Source organism: Lampris incognitus, chromosome 18 (assembly GCF_029633865.1).
Source record: "Lampris incognitus isolate fLamInc1 chromosome 18, fLamInc1.hap2, whole genome shotgun sequence".
Classification (NCBI taxonomy): Eukaryota; Metazoa; Chordata; class Actinopteri; order Lampriformes; family Lampridae; genus Lampris; species Lampris incognitus.
The window spans coordinates 32,586,788-32,610,284 of NC_079228.1; the positions used below are offsets into that span (position 1 = coordinate 32,586,788).

The 23,497-nt window shown below is 42.1% G+C and overlaps 2 protein-coding genes across 2 annotated transcripts in view; one reads left to right on the forward strand and one right to left on the reverse strand.

The window, feature by feature from the left end:
• Nucleotides 1–11,620, forward strand: part of LOC130128421 (ras/Rap GTPase-activating protein SynGAP-like) — a 32,989-nt gene extending 21,369 nt beyond the window's left edge. Inside the window, exons 14-18 of the mRNA XM_056298034.1 lie at nucleotides 362–925; nucleotides 3,280–3,441; nucleotides 8,166–8,377; nucleotides 8,755–8,827; nucleotides 11,594–11,620. Coding sequence (XP_056154009.1) covers nucleotides 362–925; nucleotides 3,280–3,441; nucleotides 8,166–8,377; nucleotides 8,755–8,827; nucleotides 11,594–11,620 — 1,038 coding nt within the window. The remainder of the gene's footprint in view (nucleotides 1–361; nucleotides 926–3,279; nucleotides 3,442–8,165; nucleotides 8,378–8,754; nucleotides 8,828–11,593) is intronic.
• Nucleotides 11,621–20,433: 8,813 nt separating this feature from the next.
• Nucleotides 20,434–21,642, reverse strand: LOC130129159 (relaxin-3 receptor 1-like). The gene has a single exon (XM_056298964.1). The coding sequence runs from the start codon at nucleotides 21,640–21,642 to the stop codon at nucleotides 20,434–20,436; it is 1,209 nt and encodes a 402-aa protein (XP_056154939.1).
• Between the last annotated feature and the right edge of the window lie 1,855 nt (nucleotides 21,643–23,497).

Genomic DNA, 23,497 nt, shown 5'->3' on the forward strand with positions numbered 1-23,497 from the left:
ACTTTCAACTTTTGGAGAAAAAAAACAATCCCAAGTTGTTGTTTTTTGTAGGGATTTCATTTTAGATTTTAGATTATGCACTTTCAAGTTGTACTGCTGTAATCAAAGCAATGACATGGTTTTCGCCTGTGGGGAAAAATGTCATATGCATTATCATTGCCTGAAAGAAAATACGTTTTAATGACCAAATGCTGCAGAATCCAGTGAAAGGGACAAATTGGCTTTTGATACAGAAGTTTTATTGACTTCAACGGGTGTAGTTTAAGAGCTTTGACTTCAATGGATGTAGTAATCTAGTATCAAATTCTCCTTAAGTTCTTTTCTCTTTGCTGGCACCCCCCCCCCCTCCCCTCCATTTTAGGAGTCTCTCCAGCAGCAGCTTCTAATGGGAATGACATCTCACACGGGCACTGGGACGGGCACACCTGCCTCTCTGGCTACGCCCCCTACGACCGTACACCCTGCCCGTCAGTCGTCCATAGCCCCGCCTCCCCCGCAACACCTCAAATCACAGCGCTCCATCAACACGACGGCAACCGCTACACCTCCAAAGGCTCGTCCGCAGAGCCGGAACCTGCTCCTCGAATCTTCGGACACAGGGTTCAGTGGCAGCCCGCAAATGCCTCGCCCTCTACAACCACAACAGTCACAACAACAGCAGCAACAACAACAGCAACAACAACAACAACAACAACAGCAGCAGCAGCAGCAGCAGCAGCAGCAGCAGCAGGAGTCTCAGTTGTCGGTGACAGACAGTCCAGCTCCTGGGCTGCCGTACCAGACGAGCTCTATCAGGGAAAACCAGGGCCCGCCAGCAGCTGCTGAAGAGTCAACAGACACGCCGACAAGAAGCACCAAAAAGCCTCCACAGTCACAGCTGCAGCCCCCACAGCAGCACCTGCTCAAGCCGGGTATCAACAAACAGGTGACTCAGATTTAAAGTGAAATTGAAACCACATTTCGATTTGAGCTGTAGACATGTCTACATATATCCTACCTGATTAAAAACCTATCAAGCTATGTAGTTGGAATAGGGCTGGGTGATATTGCTGAAATCACATAACAATTTTTGACTGACGATCTCAATATTGATAATGTGACATATTTTGAGGATGGCTATTGGTGCTTTCATAAGATATTTACACACAAGAAAATGTTGAGAAGAGATCAATAGTATTGTGGATATGATGACCCAGCAGGTAAAGGCATTCATTGTTCATTTCATTCTGTTAAAACAGCTGAATAAGTTCAGAAAACTGTATGACTTTACTGTAATGCAGCCTTTAAGACCAGGGAATGACAACATTTAAGTTAGATCACCATATTACCATGACAAAAATCCCAGATGACATCCAGTCTCATATCATGATATTGACATTATATCGATATATTTCCCAGCTCTAGTCTAGACAGAACCCTAATTCAGTTGAAACTGAATGGATTATTACTGACAATTCGGAGGCAGACAGATGTCCGTTGGCAGAAACTAGAAAAAAGATAAACTGTCAAGAGGTGCATCTGCATGTCTCCGCTTTCAAAAACACACTCCCATCTCCCAACTCGCTTTCCCACCCACCCATTTTTCAGAAGTATGTACTGGGTGGAGACAAGCTTAAACCATGCATTTCATTATCCTCTAAGGCTTTCTATTTAAAGAGATGGGACTGGATTTTAAAGAAACACATAAAGCAGAAAAATCGTAATTGCATATTCAACATGAAAAAGATGCAGAGGAGCCAGCTAATTCAGCAGTGCCTCATTTTGCATACATGATTATCTGGGATGTTTTCCATAATGTGTCAAATGAAACTAGTGTAATGAAAGACCAAATTTTAAAATGTTGGCGTGGGTGGTCTTCATTGAAAGCCGAGGCTTACGGCCCAAATTAATGAAGCACTATCTTACGTGCTGCAATCACCAGTATGAATGATGAATTCATAATGAATTTGAATAGTTGCAGGATAATTACATGGATGCAACAGGTTGGCCAAAATACTACCTTTACATTTCTAATTTTAGTCTGCTGTCTTTGTTCACCAGGATGTTGCCTGTTTCTCTTCAGTCATCCTAAAATGGTTTGTGTGCAGTGTTCCCATTCCTGGTCAAAACAGTCAGTAACGGGCTACAGTTAGCCACAAACAACTTAACAACAAAGGAACATGAAAAATTGTAAATACATACTAAATGTATATGTAAATATGTAAATATTTATTGTTAATATTTTAATGTAATTTTAATTTAATTTTTAATTTAATAATGCAATTTTAATATATTTATTTATCTTTAATATTTTAATTTAATTTTTAATTTAGTTAATGTAATTTTAATATTTATAATACATTATTTAATATTTTATGTAAATACATAGCCCTGTTTTTTGCCCACTTGCTGAAGAAATATAAATTTGGTAAAATTCAGGTATTTGCAAAATAGCTTTGATATCAAAGACAGTGAAAGAAATTACAAACAAAGCGTGCAAGATTTCTCTCTTTCGAAGTAAAGCGCCCCATGAACCTGATTTCTAACTCACTCACTCACAAACGGACATTTAGGCTCATGTTTAGCTGTACCATCTGTGTAGATTCAGGGGTGGGGGTTGAGACCCCTCCAAAATATTTGTGAATGAGTGCATCTAGAATTACGTGCTAGATGTTAGTTTGCATTTTTGAAAATGAACATTATAATCCTGATTGGTAAAAAAATTGGCTTTTTTTTTTGCTGCACCCCCACCACTATTCTCTACCAGTCTCTCGCTCATATTCGATCACTTGCTATTGCCCATGTGGTTTCATTCGAGGTAGAATTTCCCAGAAATGCCATTGACAGAGATGCAAGTAAGATGGTCTTTATCACCTTTAACCTGCTCAAACAAATCAATTTTTTGATAAAAGTTGTGAAGTGTTTCTGACATGTCAGCTTGCTCTTCGGGGTGTCCGTTACTTAGATATATGATTCAGACGGGCCACCTTTAGCTCTGTTGAATCAGGGCAAAAGCATCTATTTTACAATGTCAGTGTTAAGTCAATATATGATTTAACTACTATGTAACATTAGCTACTCAACTGAATATGTGCAATCAAGTCAAATTTATTTGTATAGTCCATATTCACAAATTACAAATTTGCCTCAGTGGGCAGATGTGTCAGTACTAGACCTACTTCCAATTACAATCTTGAGACAATGATCCCATATCCTTCTGGTCACGACAAAGTCACACACCAGTTGCACTTCACATCCATGACACTTTTTGTCCTTGTTTTTGTTTTGTTTTTTCCCCAGGGTTCGCAGTCAACCTTGAGCACTCCAGCGCTGAATGAACGGACAGTAGCGTGGGTATCCAACATGCCTCATCTTTCTGCTGACATTGAGAGCTTGCGGCCTGACCGGGAAGGTCAACTGAAGGAATACTCCAAGAGCATGGATGAATCACGACTTGAAAGGGTCAGCCCATGTGTTTGCTCCCACCTCCTCACTAAATCAGCATGCCTACCTGCCGCCACTGAATGTCCTTGTTAAAATTACTCAGCTTTTTTTTTTCCCGAAGGTATTTTTGTATCCAAGATGACCAAGACCCAAGAAACTGAGTTAAATAATGAGTTCAGGCATGAACTCATTATTAAGTTATAAGTTAAGGAATTAGACCTTAACTTTATTGTTTCTGTTCATTTTTGTGTTTGCGTTTGTGCGTTTTTGTCCATCAAGACATCCTCAGCACTGTTTCAGAGGGTCAGTGTTGCAAAAGAAAAAATCCACTTCACGAGCATCTTTTACTCCAACATTTTGCCCCACTTATCATAAAACTAGGTTCACAATAAGGCCCCATTCATACTAAAGCTAACTACGGTTGTTGCTCCCTATTTTAGTGTTAATCAGTTCAAGTTCACACTCAGTCCAATTATTAACAGGAGGGACAACCAGTAAAAATGAGTCCTGCTGGAAACAGGAAGTGAAAGCTGAAGTTGACTCCAGTTTCCATAGTAAATGCTCCGTGTGTATGGACGAGAACGGGAGTTGACAGCTAATTGTTGATGTGGAGTAATGAACCACACAACGTTCCCATTTCATGTCTCTTTGAACGTTTTATTCCTCTTCAAAATGATGGCCGGGGTGGCAGATCATGGTTTCAACTTGAACAGAAGCTGGGACAAAATTAATTTTAAGTTTATGGGCAGATTCTTTAGTGAGGCATTCGCTGATGGAGAAGACATGACAAAATACGTATTTTCTCCAGCTTCTCTTTGCAGAAATAAAACTTGGAGGGTCCACCCCCGTATTTGTCATCACTTTTACACCTGCATGATATTTAAAATGCGAGATTTACATTCCGAACAAATATCGTGCTATTACAAAGTTAACTGAAAGCGCTGTAAATACAGGAGCGGGTCCTGTTACTCGTTTCTGGATGCAAAAGTTATTGATCTTCTAAATGGATGTGTGAACACAGAACATGAGTGACTCCAATTGATAGCTTCTGTTGTTGGGCCCAAATATGCAAACGTGAACAGGGCCAATGTACATTGAGTAGAGACAAAGTCTGTGTTGTCGTGTGAAGTAGACCAAATGAGGGGGTGCAGGGTTGTAAACGATATTTCTTCATCTAGACCAGTTTTCTGAAACATGATGCATTCTCTCTCGGTTTAGGGGTTTGATTAAAATCTAGATATTTACTTTGATTGATACACTTTTCAGTAGCTCTCCTCACAATAGCTAATAACTCGCAGCTGGTTTGCACAGTGAGAATAAGTCTGCATGGTTTCATTAAAAGTGGTATTATCTGTTCTTTATATACAATACGGTATGATTCCTTTCATCATGGTGTAATCATCTTGTTATGTCGTCTTAGTCTGTGTTATTTTTTATGATATCCAGTTCTATCTCTCAGTTTTTGCAATAATCCTAGTTAGTATTAGCGTTGTCTTAGAGATAGTATTACATGAATACCAAGGGGATATATCAGGACCCAGATGCCCTGAAGCTTCCCCTACGTTTAGACAAAAATTAGGACCTCATTGGGAAACTTCTCTACACAAATTCCATTATCTTTTATCTGGAAATCCATATTTCATCCAGTGTCATCTTACATATAAGACTCAAGCTAAGCCGTCGTAGACCAGCAGTGCTCAAATGTCAGATACAGGATTTTACATGTTAGAGGGAAAAACAGCACTGCCCCACTAAAATGTCACATATTCAGTAAAATGGCAGTAGTGGAGTAATTCTGTACATACTACAGTAGAAATTTTTTTGTATTCCTATCAGGAGTTTTGGAGAGCAGCTGTAGTTGAGAATGCAAGGTAGTGAATGAATTTACTGAGAGAGAAAGTAATGTACAAGCTTATTGTACACGGTCATGTCTTACATCTACAAACAATACAGTATGTGCTGGGTCAGTGTTGAAATATCACTGTCAAAACCCGCCGGCCTGGTATTCTGATTGTATTGAGAGGCATAATCAAACTTAATGTGTCAGCTGCAGCGTAGCACATCTACGTACAGTTCATTAGAATTAATAGTTGGTTTCATGAGCCAGGCATTTCAAAAATTATGGTGCTATAGCGGGATGACTAATTATGAGGAAAAGAGTCAGACAGCCCTCCAATTTGAACTTTTTGATATTGCCACACGGACGTTTCGGGCAAGATGCCCTTCCTCAGCATGTATTCTGGCAGTTTCAATCAATAGACATGGGTGGAGTTAATTATAGGCGATCCCAAACAGCACAACATATACATCGCAGCAAGGGGAGCCAAAAATATTCCAGGAACAGAGTCTGATAATGTAAGCTACTGAAACATAAAAAACCAAAAAGCCTACCACAGATATATTCGGTTCATTAAAAACAAGCAAATGAAATCTCTTCATTCATCCCATTGGGAATGAGGGTACCAAGGAAGTGTATCCAATTATCCATTACGCCTCCCTTTGGAGAAGGATTTTGTCTCTATTACCACCTCTCCATGGCATCTTCACTGACTCAGTGCACATGTAATGCAGTTCACTCACATTGTGGTTATGACTACTGAAGTGCTTATTCACCGATGATTTATCATCATGATTCCCAATAGAGATCTTAGTATGTGCACAGATCCTAATTTTTAATTCTCGTTTTGTTTTCCCAACATAATAAAAACTGCATGGGCATTTTAACAGGTAAACCACATATATTGTGTTACATGTGATTCTGCCCCTAACCTTGATGTCAATACCAGACTTTGGATGAGTGAACTGATTACCCTTAACAGTGTACACAATGAAAATTCCCACTAGGGATCTGAGACAAAAAGTGAGCAAGCCTCTTAGGCACTTCTGACTTCACCAGGTAATCACGTAAATTGGAAGACCTGTTATAAAAATATGTACGCCGAGTTTGAAATGCGCTTGCAATTTGAGGGTTACTTGCCAATATGGGCCAGTATCTTCTCACCACTCGTTCGACTTAGATATAGGACTATATTTAGGCGGGTACAAATGCAAGACCCCGAGTTGTCTCTAGATTTAGGTTTCAGTAAATCAGACCGTGGAACTCAGCATACCTTATTAAGACGGTTGTCCAATAGAGCATCCCCTTATGAACACTTATGAACAGGTCGTATCGGGTTGTTTTGAAGTATGTATTTATATTCATCCTCGCTAGTTTGTCCCTCTCGTAAGGCCTGTTTCAAAACAGTCTTAATATCGTCACCAAGCTTTAAAGTAGGGTCTGAGAGTAGAGGAGTATGTCACTTAATTGTCTTTCAATTTCTTTTTATATATGAGGTTTTATACTGGAACACAACCCCCCCCCCCCACACACACACACACACACACCTTTATCTGTATGGTCTTCATTATTCAACAACTCAGCTAGAGCTTTTCTCTCTGACTCTTAGAGGTTAGAGGGCAACTATTTTTGTCCATAACATCACTTTCCACTAGCCATTGAATTTACCTGTGGTATAAATGTACTTTTACGTTTGAAAACCTGTTTATCAGTGGAGGCTGGCTGTGGCTCGCTCATGCTATGATAAAACGCAGAGTTTCTGACAGTATCCTTCGTATAAAAAGCCTTCAATCTTATGCCTCTAAAAAACTTCCTCTGTAGTAGTAAAAAAGGGATCTGCCTTCCTAGAGGGATGTACACCGATCCTTACTTTAACTCTTGACTGGAGATGTTGATCACATTGGATTCTTCTTTTTCTTCCTCCTCCTTGTCTTGCACCTTTTCCTGTTGGTGGTGGCGATGACGAGATGGGCTTTCTTCTTGAGCGTAATGAGGCCATAAGCAATTTTTATCTCCGTGCTACAATCTCAAAATGGGGCTTAAACCGTGGTTGTTATTATGAATTTCTGTATTTGTAACTGACACCTTGTACTCTTGTCTTCCTTACATTGGAGGGAATAATAGATTACCTGTACAGCATTGAAACCAACAACTGCACAAATTTAGGCCGGCAGCTTTTTTTTAAAATTCCTCTGCATATTTATCATTTAATGTCTGTTTCTTAACTTTCTCTTCTTCTTACTCTCTATTTCTTATCTAATATATTCTATGCCTTATATAAAGCACTTTGAATTGCCTTTGTGTATGAAATCTTTATATATATAGCAAGAGTGTATGTTTGTATGTTCGCTTAAAACTCCAGAAATACTCATTGTAGAACACAAAGAAAGGTATCTTTAGAATCAGCACTTTCTAAGGATTGCACAGTTTGAAAAATATTTTAAAAACCAAGTAAACATTTTGATTTATTTGCAAAATTGAGTTTATTTTGTGGCGATTTGCAGCGGCGGCGGCAGATTTGCGGCAATTAATACACACATTGGCAAAGAAACTTGATGAATGGATTGAAAATTAAGACATTTGATCATTTTCGTTAATAACATTCATGTATTCGACATTTGTTTATCACATTTATCATATAAATATTTCATCATTAGTTATATCGTAAAGATCCGATCGTGTTTGATGAGAATATTTTCCCCGGGCAACGCCGGGTACCTCTGCTAGTGTGCTATACAAAGAAACTTGCTTTGCAGCTGGTTTACATGCGTAGTTTGCCGCAACATAAACCCTATTTCAAGCAGCCGTGCTGCAAAAGGAACTTGAATGATCGATTGCTTTCAGGAATTCGCTGAATCCGAGTGACCCCACACCCGAACTCACTCTGAGTTGTCTCTTCATTCAGGTAAGGGAGTATGAGGAGGAAATACATTCGCTGAAGGAGCGTCTGAAGATGTCTCATCGGAAACTGGAGGAGTATGAGCAGAGACTTCTGTCACAGGAACAGCAGACAAGCAAGATCCTGCAGCAGTATCAGAGTCGTCTGGATGACAGCGAGCGCCGTCTGAAACAGCAGCAGGTGGAAAAGGACTCCCAAATCAAAGGCATAATAAACAGGTGATGAACTGGAACAAGCAACACAAATGCTACGTCCGGGGGTTGGCTACTGTGTGGAACTTGTACAAAGTTCGATCATTTTAAATCTGCTGCAGTCTTTCGCCACACAACCACGGGACTAACTGGGAAACAAATGTGTGCAAATTAAGCCTTCTGTGTATCAAATAAGATATCTGATAAAATGCTAACATTTTTATGTTCAGCAAAGTTCAGGTATAATTTGATGTATATGTCCAACGTTAACACTAAGTGTAGACAGAAATAAGTAATATATTTGCTGATTACGGCCAGAGAGTCTTTACAGGTAAATTTGAGGCATTACTTTTATAATTCTGTTTCATGATTGGGTGTGTTTGTGTCTCTTCTGCGGGCTTTAGACTCATGGCTGTGGAGGATGAGTTGAGAGTGGGTGTCATCCCTGACATTAAGCCTCGAATCCTCACGGACCAGGTTCGTTTACGTTTACGTCTTTTTTTCATTTTTTTATCCTTATTTCAGACAGCAACTTTTGAGAAGTTATGTCCAAAAACAGTTTTTTCCTCTTTAAATTGTCCATGACTTGATTGCGAAAATTAGTTACACAACTGCAAGACAAAAGTAAGCTAATATTATCATATACATATACATCATATCATATACTACATATGGACTTTATTTTGACTCAAAGTGAGTGAGTTGTATTTTATTTGATCAATTTCTAAAACACACACAAGCACACACACACACACACACACACACACACACGCAGGTACTTGTAAGGACCCTCATTGACTACATTCCTTCCCTAGTCCTTAACACTAACCTCAACAATCAGAACTAGTTGTCTAACCTCAACACTTACCCAGACCTTAACCTGACCCTCCCCCTTTTCTCCCCAATTGTATCCGGCCAATTACCCCACTCTTCCGAGCGATCCCGGTCACTGCTCCACCCCCTCTGCTGATCCGGGGAAGGCTGCAGACTACCACATGCCTCCTCTGATACATGAGTCGTCGCCAGCCGCTTCTTTTCACCTGACAGTGAGGAGTTTCACCGGGGGGACGTAGCACGTGGTAGGATCACGCTATTCCCCCCCGGTTCCCCCTCCCCCTCCCCAAACAGGCGCCCCAACCGACCAGCGGAGGTGCTAATGCAGCGACCAGGACACATACCCACATCCAGCTTCCCACCTGCAGACACGGCCAATTGTGTCTGTAGGGACGCCCGACCACCTGCCCGCCCGACTGATCCTAATTCTAACCCTAAACCTAAATCCTGACCCTACAGTAGACCCTTATAGAAGTGAGAAGCGGCCAACATGCGCTCACAAATCAAGTTTTTCCTCACAACAATGGTGGGCTGTCAAGGGTTGGTTGGACCCCACTGGTATAGCAACACACACACACACACACACAAACACAAAGCAGTAGCGAAAACAATCAAATCGAAGGCCAGACTGGCTGTGAAAAAAAACATGGGGATCACAGCCATGACAAAAAAAGATAACAAATACAGTGCACTTGGGGGGCGGGGAATTAAAATTGCTCATGCATTTGGTCAAACAATAAGGATTCCAACAGTGAATCCACTGACAAAACGTATTGACCTGTGTGAGTCCTTGACTGATATCAGTATTGTACTGTTTAACACAGTATGTCTTTTTTTGTAGTTAGGTGACAACTTAATACTCGAATATTGGCTCTGAATCATCAGCTAAAAGACAGCAGTTCTCAGCCTCGATATAGTCCCTGCCTCGCGAGCAGCTCTTGTGGGCGGGGGTCATGTAGTGTATATCGTGTAAAGAATGACGCTGGGTCAAACCCTGCATACGTTTACGTGCAGCGGAGGACTTCAGGAAAAGCTCTAACCTTCAACATTTCCTGCCCTTGAAATCCATTGACATCCCAGGCATTCTTTTTTCTTCTTCAGCTCTTGGTATTGATTGCAAACAGGAATAGATGCCCCTTAAATGAAAGCCACATACATAAATGTTTCCATTGTCTGCTTGGTGGTCTCTATAGGCATGACATGCTGTTTCTTAGAGAAGGTTGCTGAAGCTGATGTGAGTCAATGGTGACTCATATCTTACTTTAATAAAGTTGCCCTGCGTAGCATTGAATTGCGCAGGGCTGCAAGAACCCAGACAATATATGGCCATGAACTCGAGTTCACTTTATATGAAGTTTTAGTACGGTTCAGAGTCGAGAGAGGAAGTTGGATCACAAAGACAGTTAGTTAAGCTTTGGGAGGGCTTGATTCAGAAAGTTTCGAGCTTCCTGTCTGAGTTTTAATGCCCCAACAACATCTTGATACGGACTCTTCCAAACTGCCCTATTAAAGAGGAATACACGTATGTCCAGTTAAGATTACAGAAATGCTGTACTTACAAGAGGATGACAGGCTAATGTGATGAATATTTCTGTGCACAATGAGCAAATCTCACCAAAAACGAAGGACAGGATACGAAACACTTAAATCTGTGATGTGTAAGCGTCAAATATTTAAATCTGCTCAAGAGGAAATCCCACCTGTCTCTGTGTTCCCGCTTTTGACTATTTTCATATTTCCTAAAGAAAGAATGACAACGCTTTGTATAGCAATGGTCACCAACCCTGATCCTGGAGAACTACTGTCCTGCTGGTTTTCTCTCCAACCCTAATTTAACAAATCTGATTCCACCCAGGGACGGCAAGTTACCTTTCTGCGGCACTGTGTTTAGCGCGGTCGCCTCACAGCAAGAAGGTCCTGGGTTCGGGCCCTGGGGTAGTCCAACCTTGGGGTTCATCTCAGGTCATCCTCTGTGTTGAGTTTGCATGATCTCCCCATGTCTGTGTGAGTTTCCTCCCACAGTCCAAAGACATGTAGGTCAGGTGAATCGGCCGTACTAAATTGTCCCTAGGTGTGAATGTGTGTGTCGACCCTGTGATGGACTGGCGGCCTGTCCAGGGTGTCTCCCTGCCTGCTGCCCAATGACTGCTGGGATAGGCTCCGGCATCCCTGCGACCCTGAGAGCGGGATAAGCGGTTTGGATAATGGATGGATGGATGATTCAATTAATCAAGGTCTTGGTAAGTAGGTATCAGTAGAATCAGCTGTGTTAAATTAGGGTTGATATGAAAACGGGCAAGATGGTGGCACTCCAGGAGCAGGGTTTGTGACCGTTGATGTACAGTATGCCTTCTCTCCATTCAAATAAATGGAAAAAAGTTGTTTAATTGTCATGTTCTCTCCCTTCAGGCTGTCAACCAGAGCTACGGACCCTGACCACCAGTTCACAACGGCTCAAGTTTTAGAAGACTGACTCTGATTTTCAGACAAAACCCATTTAAGAGGAGCTCTGCAGCGAACCCTTTCCAGAAGTTTTTGAGAAACCAGCAGCAGTATTTTGGGGGGGGGGTGTCTTCTACTGACCTTCAAAATTTTCCAAATACTCAAACTTCTCTCGTATGAGAACTTGACAATCAGGTTAATGCGAGGGGCGGTGTGTGCAGTATATCTTGTCTGCATGTGGTGACTGAATCACGAGACGGTGCCGTAACAACGCCAACATTAAACCTAACGATTACCTTTGTTCAGGTGCGTCTCCGATAATCTTCGGCGCCGGGCCAATAACTTTGAAAATCAGAGAAATACTACTATTGTTTCTTGCCGAACATTTTTGTTTTTTGGTTTCCTCATTTTGGAAAAACTGCAAGTGATGAATATTGGAAGTAGTTTTATAATTTTATTCAAGCTCCGAATGTAGATCGTAAACTTTCCAAGCTCCCATGCCGACTTTATAGTTGAGTATCCCTCTGGAGGGCACTGTAGCCACAACTGACGATAGTAACACACAAATAGAAACCCTCTTCCACCATTTCATCCAACAAGAACCTTCTCATGTTAGATTTGCCATGTTATTTATTACTAGTGAACCTAACTGTGATGCTGAGTAATGAATGAATTACGAAAAATAACCCTATATTATATTTACCAAGCACTTTTCCAAACACTGATACAAGGTGTTTTAGGTACTTTTTAAAACATTAACTAGAAGCCCATGCATCAGATACAAGCAGGGTTAGATGAAATAAATGAAACAGGCAAATGCAGTAGAATAAAATGCATGCAAACAAATTTTGATAAATCTTGTGTGTATAAAATGTGTTTTTAGTAAACGATTTAATGGATGCATCTGATTTTGCCGCCATGAGCTTTTCCGTGGCTGGATTTTCCAAACCTTAGTTGACTAGACGTCGATGCACAGTCACCGCCGGTCCTCAGCCCGGTCCGGGACCCTGGGCTGCACTGCGACCGATAAGAGTAAAAATACCCTAAGCATAGCGGGGGGTCAAACTCAGCCAAGCCTTAATAGTAAAGAATATGATTGTAAAAGCTGTAAATCGAGGCCACGAGCTGGAGCAGACCACGGGAAGGATCTCTCATGAGGTCTCGAAGCCATTCGATTCTGGCATTATCATCGTTTATCCTATTAGCTTCTATTTTTTTGCTATTGTAACGTTGTACGGCACTTTGAAACACTGTTTTGAAAAGTGCTATTTAAAAAAGGCTGGTTATTATTATTGATCTTATTATTATCATGAACATAACGTGCTACTGCAAACCAATCATATTTTAGCAAATAGTGGATGACTCCTCTGTTGTGTTCAGTGTTTATTCTGAAGCCTAGATGTGCAGAAGTTATGCATGTGCTTTCCTAAAATGCAAGGAAGAGTAAAATCAACGAGTTAGCCGTTTTTCAGGATGTCAAAGCAGATGAGTATTCAAATATTAAGCATTTTGTGCCCGTTTTAACTTGGAAATGACTTTCAAAAATGGAAGGCATTGATTTCTTTCCCTTTTTTCCACCCCATCCCCCCCCAACCTAACCTGCCAACCCTTCTGCTCTTCAGAAGTGAATGGACATTCAGCCTTTTGCATCATACAACATCGTGTTGAAGGAAATGGATGGAGACAGATTGACTGAAAGAGAGAGGGAGAAAAATACACAATAGCACAATAAGAGGTTTGCAAACAGGGATGTGTGGTGTTTATATATATATATATATATGTGTGTGTGTGTGTGTGTGTGTGTGTGTGTGTGTGTGCGCGCGCGCATAGGAGTTGACTGCCTTATAGTCTGTGCCACATGGCCCGAAATAACACGCCAATACAAAAAACCTTGTAGGCTAACTTTGTATACTATATGTCTCTTTTTTTTGTAGTTAGGTGACAAATCGATAAGCAGTGTGTTGGTTAAGTCAGTATGTTGGCTGGAATAATTTATATTGATGGCTTCACAGTTGATATTATTAAGCTTAACCTATTGCCTTTACAGAGACATTCCTTTCAAAATGAATATCACTTATACAAAGTTTAAGTTGCAGGAAATGTATAAAATAGCTTAACGTATATCTTTTCTTACATGTATGTACATGTATTTCATTCAAAGGTAGGCCTTTTGTAGTAAACTTATTCTTTATAGCTAAACTCTTAATGCTGCAATCCAGGTAGGAATAGTGCCCTAGCCTGTGGCTGCATCCTTGCTATACTACTACTACTACATTCGGCTGCTCCCATTAGGGGGCGCCACAGCGGATCATCCGTTTCCATCTCTTCCTGTCCTCTGCATCTTCCTCTCACACCAGCCACCTTCATATCCTCCCTCCCCACATCCATAAACCTCCTCTTTTCCTCTTCCCTGGCAGCTCCATATTCAGCATCCTTCTCCCAATATACCCAGCATCTCTCTTCCACACGTCCAAGCCATCTCAATCTCGCCTCTCTTGCGTTGTCTCCAAACTGTCCAACCTGAGCTGTTCCTCCAATATACTCGTTCCTAATCCTGTCCTTCTTCGTCACTCCCAGTGAAAATCTTAGTATCCTTGCTATAAGGCTGCATCCTTGCTATGAGGCTGCGTGATTCAGTAGAAAAGATGGAGATATTTGGTTCACGACGGAGAACTAACAACAGCTATGTATTTGGTGCAGGCCCATGTATTTGTTTTGACCAAAATGGTCGCGGCACTTTCAACAACACTGGATTGCAGTTTTAAGTAGTCTTCTTTTGAAACATGCACACGGTATATTCAAACGTAATCCTTTGCTTCTATTTCCATTTCCCAAAACTGCAATTTCTAAGGTGGGACATGTTTTCAACTGCATTAAGTTTTTGACTGCATTACGTGTATTATATACCCATATATATTCTTATAAACTAGGTGTTGGTGCAGTGCTACAGTAAACTGTGCCCTCATCTTCCTTCTCCGTTTGGGCGTCAGTACACGTCTCTCCTACTGGGACTTCAATATGCTCTATACCACGGCCTGTCAGAATACGCTGTTCTAATTGGCATCAAAGTGTCCTTTGGTCTTGATTCATTTAAATGAAACAGATATTGCCAGTGAAAAAAAAATCCTAATTTTATCTTATTTCATTTATACCCACACACACCCAGTGTTTCTAGCTCATCTTTACTTGCTGGCTCATTTGGGGATTTGAAAGGTTATTGCCAAAATTTGCCAGGTTATTACGAAGGCAGTGAAGTGACTTTTCCATGAGCGAAGAATCTCCTGTCAGCAAAGGGACAGACGTGATTGGGTTTCAACGAGACAACAGATTCAGACTCTCAGGTGTTAACAGAGGCACAGCTAGCAAGACGTTTTAATTTTGAACGCCAAATGGCCCAAACATATAAAGCAAAATTCCATCTTATTCATCTTTATCAAGAGGCCATAGAGGGATAATAATGTTTGAAGTGCTCATTCAGTGATGTGACTAGATTGCGCCAAATTGGCGACCGCCAAGTTGAGTGGCTCTAGGTCCCCAAAAGTCATCTGCTTAAATTGACAATCATACACCTCAATTGTCATCGTCATCGGATTTATGTCCTTGACATAAACGGCACAAGAAATGAAACGTTCCACTCCAAAGTGAGTTATATCCAAGGATCGACACATCTGACAATTAAAACTAGAAATGCCGAGTTGCAAAATGTCAGCATTTCAGAGGATATTTACTGAAATAGAGTAACAAACGCTGATCAACAACTGTACGACTATTTGCTTCCCTCGCATTTTGGAATGAAGCTCTTCATACGATGTTCTCGGCAGCTGCTGCTCTGCACAAATTGATCGACTGTGTCGCAGTTTATCTAGTTTGTTTACCGACTTGAGTTTGGCCTACTGGATGTAATACCTTAATTTACTTGATATTTATTTTCAGATAAGCCATGCCCCCCTTGGATAAGCCATAACCTCAGATCCCCTGACGTTGTGTGGTGGACGTTATATAAATGTTGGTAGATTCTTGTAGGTATCATTACTCTTGTAATTATTATTATTAGTGTAAGTATATATGATTGATATGGTTTGTTATGTTTGAACAAAGAGAATGTGTTGATTTTTCAGGTTTTCTCCCCAGTGATTTAATATATGAATACATGATTAAATAAATAAACAAATAAGTTGATAAATCCAGAAATTGGAACTTTTTCTTCCCCTGAAAAGTCAATGTAAAACAGTATTCAGACCCTATATTGCTTCGTGATACGACACATTTCAAAGTAAAACAGGACATTAAGGCGGGACAAAACATGAGGGGTGGGATTTGATTGGATCGCGCAAGCCATTCTGTGATATGATTGATTGGAATGTTGCCCGCCCACCAGACTTGATGATGCAATCACAAACTTGGCTGTTATAGAGGAAGGTACGGTGATCAGATTTTGATGCAAAATAAGAAAAAAAACTGACTTTTTTGTAATTTTTTTGGCATTAGTTGTTGAGTAGGTGCACAATGTGACTCGGGAAATGAGCTACTGTGGTAAAAAATAAAATTCGATTTTAATTTGACGATGGTTTTAAATCCATTATGACCGTTTTAATGTAAATCTGACCAGTAAAGGCTGTGCAGAGGGTGAGCTCCAATTATCGGGGCATCATAAGGTGCTGGAAAGGAGGTTCCGACTGATTGTTGAACCTCGTATCCAGGAGGAACAATGTGGATTCCGTCCTGACCGTGGAACAACGGACCAACTCCTTACCCATGCTCAAGTGGTGAGCGAGGCATGGGAGTTTGACCAGCGAGTCTACATGTGTTTTGTGGACTTGCAGAAGGCTTATGACTGTGTACCCTGGGGCACTCTGGGGGGTGGGGGGTGGGGGGGTACTGCGGGAGTATGGGGTACAGGGGCAGTTGCTACAAGCCATCCGGTCCTTGTATAACCAAAGTGAGAGCTGTGTCCATATTCTCGGCATGAAGTCAAACACGTTTTCGGTGGGTGCGGACTCCGCCAAGGTTGTCCCTTGTCTCCAATTCTGTTTGTGATATTCATGGACATAATCTCAAGGTGCAGCCAAGGTGAGGAGTGAGTCCATTTTGGGAACCTCAGAATTGCATCTCTACTCTTCTCAGATGATGTGGTTTTGTTGGCTTCATCAGAACGTGACCTCCAGCACGCTGGGGCAGTTTGCAGCTGAGTGTGCAATGGCCGGGATGAGAGTCAGCACCTCCAAGTCTGAGGCCACGGTTCTCTACCAGAAAGTGGTGGATTGCTCCCTCCGGGTTGGGGATGAGTTGTTGCCTCAAGTGAAGGAGTTCAAGTATCTCGGGGTCTTGTTCATGAGTGAGGGTAGGATGGAGCAGGAGATTGACAGGCAGATTGGTGCAGCATCAGCAGTAATGCAGATGTTGTACTGGACCGTTGTGGTGAAGAGGGAGCTGAGCCGGAAGGCAAAGCTCTCAATTTACCAGTCAGTCTTTGTCCAACCCTCACCTATGGTCATGAGCTTTAGGTAGTGACCGAAAGGGGGAGATCGCGGATACAAGCAGCTGAAATGAGTTTCCTTCGTAGGGTGTCTGAGCTCAGCCTTAGAGATAGGGTAAAGAGCTCAGACATCCAGAGGGAGCTTGGAGTAGAGCCACTGCTCCTTCGCGTCAAAAGGAGCCAGTTGAGGTGGTTCGGGCATCCGATTAGGATGCCTCCTGGGCACCTTTCTTTGGAGGTTTTCCAGGTACATCCAACTGGGAGGAGACCCCGCGGTAGACCCAGAACTCGCTGGAGGGACAACATGTTCAATCTGGCCTGGGAACATCTTGGGATCCCCAAGGAGGAGCTGGAGGGCATTGCTGGGGGTAGGGACGTCTAGAGTGCCCTACTTAGCTTGCCGCCACTGCGACCCAACCCCGGAGAAGCGGCTGATGATGAGATGAGATGAGACTAACACTGATCAAAAAGTTGACTTTGCCACATTTCTGCACAAAAACAATATCTGTGAACTTCCTACCCTCTTCTCATCTGAAACAGGAAATTAGGCCTTCTAAAAGGTCACATATGTCAATAAACATCAGGACTAATCATTACTTGCGAAAAGTGAACATTCTTCCAATGACAGGAGGGAGAGGACTGTCGACCTGATTTGATGCAGTCAAGATGCAAAATCTGTACGCATTAAAGAGGGAACTGGGAAAGATGGGAAAGGATTACTGTGGAAGCAAAAGGTTGAATTTGATCAGAATAAGGGCACTAATTAACATGGGGTAGATTACCTCGCTATCTAATAAAGCTTATTTAAGGATGACATTTGTAACAAAAGTTTTCAGGGCTCACAAAATCAAGTCTATGAACATGCTTCAGATCCTCTGTCTCAATGATATCAGCAGTTTGTATGTTCAGTTATTCACAGACATAAGGCTGACTGCAGCCGGTCAAAATGCTTCCCTTCTTTTAACAAGAGCGGCAAAATTACACCTCGAAATGACGTGCAGTTTGACGAAATGACTCTGGTATGATCATCTTGGGGCTTTTACAGTCTATTTGTCAATTAAATTATAAAATGAAAGGCGAAACGGCTGAAGTTGTACAGCTGGTTAGACTAAGCAGAATAATCCTCTCGACGTAGGCTTACAAAAATGAAAAACGGCCCCAAAAACAAAACAAAAAGAAAATAGATGCTGCAAATGTGCCTTTCAACATTGCAAGTAGATTTTGGAGGAGCAATTTGCTCATTTCTCAGATGAAAAAGTAATTTGAGACTTCAACCGGAGGAAATTAGGACTGGCTGCAAAATAAACTAGGATCCATGCAGAAGTGTTGGATCTTGAACAGTGCCAGTAGATAGAGACAGGAAAGAGAGAGAGGGGATGACATGCAGGAAAGGGCCCAGGCCGGATACAAACCCAGGCCGCTGCGGTAAGGACTCAGCCTTGTGTTATGCACTCTACCAAGTGAGCCACCAGGGTGTCCTCAGAAATGTTGGATCTAATTCCTCAGGATCATATCAGATCTAGGGGGAACTTGAGTATACCTCAGTGTATCCATCCTATTTAGTTAATGGTTAGAATGATCTCTGTAAATAAAAATATTAAACGACTAACTATCCAACACTGAGGGACTGGCACCGGGCACCGAATGATGTCAGTTTTTAGAGGCTATATATAGTAGCTCAAGACTTACGTCTCTTATTATGTTCTAAATAAAGACCAACTACACCACCCTGTGGCCGATATGAACCCTAAAACACAACATGTGGTGCATGTACTATGAGCTGAAGTTCAAGTATTGAGTCATTTGTTTGATTTTTATCTGTATGAAATTTGATTAAAATCAATTTCTGTTAACCCTCTATCTAGCTATAGTAATCCTATCTATATCTATCTATGTCCATCCATCCATCCATCTACCTATCTGTCCATCCCTCCATCAATCTATCCATCCACCCATCTATCTGTATGTCCATCCATCTATCTGTCCATCCATCCATCTATCTATCCGCCCATCCATCTATCTATCCGTCCATCCATCCATCTATTTATATGTCCATCCATCCATCCATCCATCCATCTAGTATCTATCTGTCCATCCATCCATCCATCCATCCATCCATCCATCTATCTGTATGTCCATCCATCCAGCCATTATATAAGTTAAGGCACCTTGACAACAAGGACAGTAGTGTAATACATGCTTTAGAACAACGCTCAACTGTGACAGAATTACAGAATGATGTTCAATTGATCGAATGGGGGCAAATTTTCATTTGAGTGTTATTGATTAAATTGGAGGTTATACCCTTTTGTTCTATGATGTCAAACTCAGTCAGCAAATGGACACTAGATGGTGAGGGCACCTTTACAGTTAGCATACAGATAAGTTGGAGTAAAACATTATCTCAGTCATTGAACAGCCTTCACTGGCTACACAGAATTACACATTTGTCCTTTGTGGCGAGCCAGTCTAGCGATCATCCATTTGCAAACTCAGCCTGAAGTTGCATTAAGAAAATATACTGGGTTTATTTTACGATACACAAGTTTACAAATAAAAATGGCACATAAAATCTGGGGCCGTGCTTGTGTGAAGCGAAATTGGTTTAAAGTCTGCGGCATTGTGTACAATTACCACAATTTTCTTTATGTTTTAATTATCTCGGTGCACGTCATGTGTTGAAGGAAGGCAGTGAGATGCAGAAGACATGGTCAAACGGGAAAGTTCAGGTTGAAAATCGATTTATTACCGCATCTTAAAATCAATGACTCGTTTTTTTATTCTGTCTCCACCTCTCTAGCCCAACGCCAACTACCATCCAGCATCACCATCACTAATGTTTACAAAAGGCAAATTTAACCCAAAATAGATGAAGAGTAATTATATAATATTCACCATGAACATATAACAAATATATCTGTATTTTCACATTGTATCATCAAACGGTGGTTTTAATATTTCAAGTGCTATTCAGTGCACTTTTCTCCAGCTGATTCTAACATTGACACTTTAGCATACACACTTGGACCAAAATTAAGTGTTCAGAGCAGCTCATTCTCTTTACAATTCAAGACAGCTTAAATATGAAGAATATACTTTAAGACATACTATAGTTTATGATCTATTTTAATATGCAAGAATATCTGCTTCACTTTACTGTAAACCACAACAGAAATATTCCCGTATGCAACTGGAAAAACAAACAGTCTTTGCTTAGGTGCACAAATAGCAATCGTTTAACAAGCAAAACGGCATTTTTAGGTTAAAGCTGAAGCAGGGGCTTGAGCGGAGGAAAACTGAATCACTGTGTAGTACAAGAGTGGCAGCGGCCTCATAATATGGAAACCGATGACGGGACGGTGGGTGGAGTTACTAATCTCGTGTCTGAATTGACAGACTGGACTGTCTGGCTGTCCATGTTGTTGAACGGGATGGCCAGTTGCCCAGCCTGTCCCTCATTGCTGTTGACCTTATAGAGGCATACCCTGGACATAACAGCCACACTCACTTTCAAGATCAAGTTGTGCAGGGCCAGGCGATACTCCCTGCGAACAAGGCAGTAGATGACTGGGTTGAGGCAGCTGCTGGTGAAAGCCAAGCAGTTGGCCAGGGGGAAAAAGTACGTTTGCACCAGGTAGAATGAGGGACTGATGTCGTTGATGTTGAGGTGGATGAGGACGCTCCAGAGGGTGAGGATGTTGTAAGGGAACCAGCACGCACAGAACGAGAGCACCACCACAGCCACGGACTTTGAGACGCGGGCCTTCCGCCGAGGGTTGATGCCTCTCAGTTTGTGGCGGCACAGGAAGCGCAGCAGGAGTAAATGGGAGAGGATGATGATGGCGTAGGGCAGCAGGATCCCCAGCACCACTCGCAGGAGCTGGTTAATTCCCAGCCAGGCCGTGCCATCCGGGAAGCGGAGAAGGCACGCCATGTCATCGCCCACGCGCTTTACATCTGCAAATATGGCCCTAGGAGACGCGGCTATCAGGGCCCCGGCCCAGATGAACACCGTGGCCACCTGGGAGCAGCGTAAGCTGTTGCACAGGGGAGCGGTGGGGTTGAGCGCCGTGGCCACAGAGCAGTACCTGGTCAAGCTCATGGCCGTCAAGAAGAAGCAGCTGGCGTAGACATTAAGCCCCGTCAATAAAGACACTGCCTTGCACATGGCCAACCCAAAGGGCCAGCTGTAGTCCAGTGCATTATCCACGGCCCAAAACGGCAAAGCCATGGAGAAAAGTAGGTGAGCCAAAGCCAAATTGAACACAAAGAAATTGATGGTGCCTGTGGTGATAGTGCGGGTTGAATACAACAGGAACATCACTAGCAGGTTCCCCACTATCCCGGTGATAGCCACGACAAAATACACAACAGAGGTCACTATTCGCAGCCACGGGGAGCCATCCCCAGGAAAATCCAGGTCATAGACCAGGCTGGTGTTGTGGTAAGTCAGTTGGGAATCATTGCAGGATGGGTCTTTGCTGCACAGGCTTAGGATATTGTTGAAGAAGGCCAGTTTCTCGAGGTCAGTTTTGGACATCACAGCTCTCTTGGAGGAAAGTCACTTGATGGAGACAAATGGAGATGTTTCTGTTTGTGCTCTTTGAACTAGGACTTAAAGGTAATAAGGCCTTAAAGCACTGGTCGTCTTTTCACTTGCCGAAAATCATCAACCCCTGCAAGGAGAGAGGGAATTATTTGAGCATAATTGACACTGGAAGCTTATGAGTAACTTAGTAAACTTAACCGAAGCATGAACCGTTCATGGAAATGTAAATACTCCTCATCAAACTCTCCACCGGCAGTAACATAGGTGATATATTTAAAAAGGGTAAGAATGATATAATATAATAGATGATACTGAACAGTTAAATATTAATACTGACAGCTTCTGGGTCAAAAATCTTTGTTCTGATGTTTGGCCCTCAACGTACAGGGTCACTCCTGAAACAGTTAACCCATCTAAGGACTCTGTCACCTTATCTGTGATGTCATTTTAATATGGCCCTAAAGGATAACGCACCGACCTACAGACTACATGCTGAAGTGTCGTGTGTACCTTGCAACGTCATTAGTGCTAGATGCACTCCTCCTAAATGTGTAAGAAATAACGAAAAACAAAAACGGCATGCTTTGGGCCTCGGCCTGTGTGATGGCAAAAGGAGACGGGGTCAGTGCAGACGTAGAGCCCCTTTGCAACCATCCAGAGCTGACATGGTGGCTGAATGTTTGCAGTTTTTTGATCAGGGGGCTGTTTCACATGACACGGGGTGATCACACATGGATGTTACGCTGATTTACACGAATCTTCACGGTGACGGGGTCTTTAACACCGCATCAAATCATTGATATGGACTCTTTTTGGCAGGAATCTTCACTTCAAATGTAAGTGACATTTACCGTTCTGTTCACTAATTACCGACGGGTCGACTGTTTTTACACCGACGCAGACGACCTTCTGGATTTTACAGCGAGGCAACTGCGAAATGTATCTAAAAACACCTAACATACCTGGCCTTCATCTCAGAGTTTTACTCTTCCATGAGATCTTGGGGCGTTTGAGGGTTGCCTCCTGGGGTAAACGTCTGACCATCTCCAAAATACACAGTGGCAAACTTCCCAAGGCGTGTGCCACATTTATCTGCTATCTACTACAAAACTCAAACCGTCGCTTAACGAGACACGAGACACCATGGTAAATCTACTGGCTCAGCTCGGAGGCAGCCCTATTCAACTCAACTTAATCCAGTAGCATCTAGTTTAGATATTACAGATCTGAGCTTTTGAGTCACTGGACGTGCCAGTGGAGTTACCAAATTCCCCCCCTCATCAGTGTTTCGCTGAGTTCAGCTCGAAGTCTGTGAGCTCAACAGGCCAACCGACATCCCGAACCCGCTCTCCTTTATATCAAGTCTCAGTGATGCTCTGACAAAAGACCAACGTCATCCCAAAACCTGCCCAACACCCACATGCAAAACACATCTATCTGCTTTACACAACAGAGAGAGAGAGAGAGAGAGAGAGAGAGAGAGAGAGAGAGAGAGAGAGAGAGAGAGAGAGAGATACACAACAGAGAGAGAGAGAGAGAGTGAGAGAGAGACAGACAGAGTCAGAGAGAATATGATAGGGGCCGCGTTAGGGATGAAGGTGTGTGTGTGAGTGTGAACACACTATATAAAGCCAACTAAATGCTAACAAACTTCATACACACAACAGTAACATTAAAACACATCAGTCAAACGTCATCATAAAGCAACGGCTACATGGCTCCTAACTGAACCCCTTCGTAACATCAATACCCGGTCCTGGTCAACAACACTTCTCAAGCCCTGCTGCCGGGTTTGACAGACTCTGTATGAGAGAGAGACAGTGTTGGTTATATATGTTAATATTTA

Bases quoted from the DNA above. Each gene is read 5' to 3' on its own strand.
- LOC130129159 (XM_056298964.1), bottom strand. From the start codon at position 21,642: ATGTCCAAAACTGACCTCGAGAAACTGGCCTTCTTCAACAATATCCTA.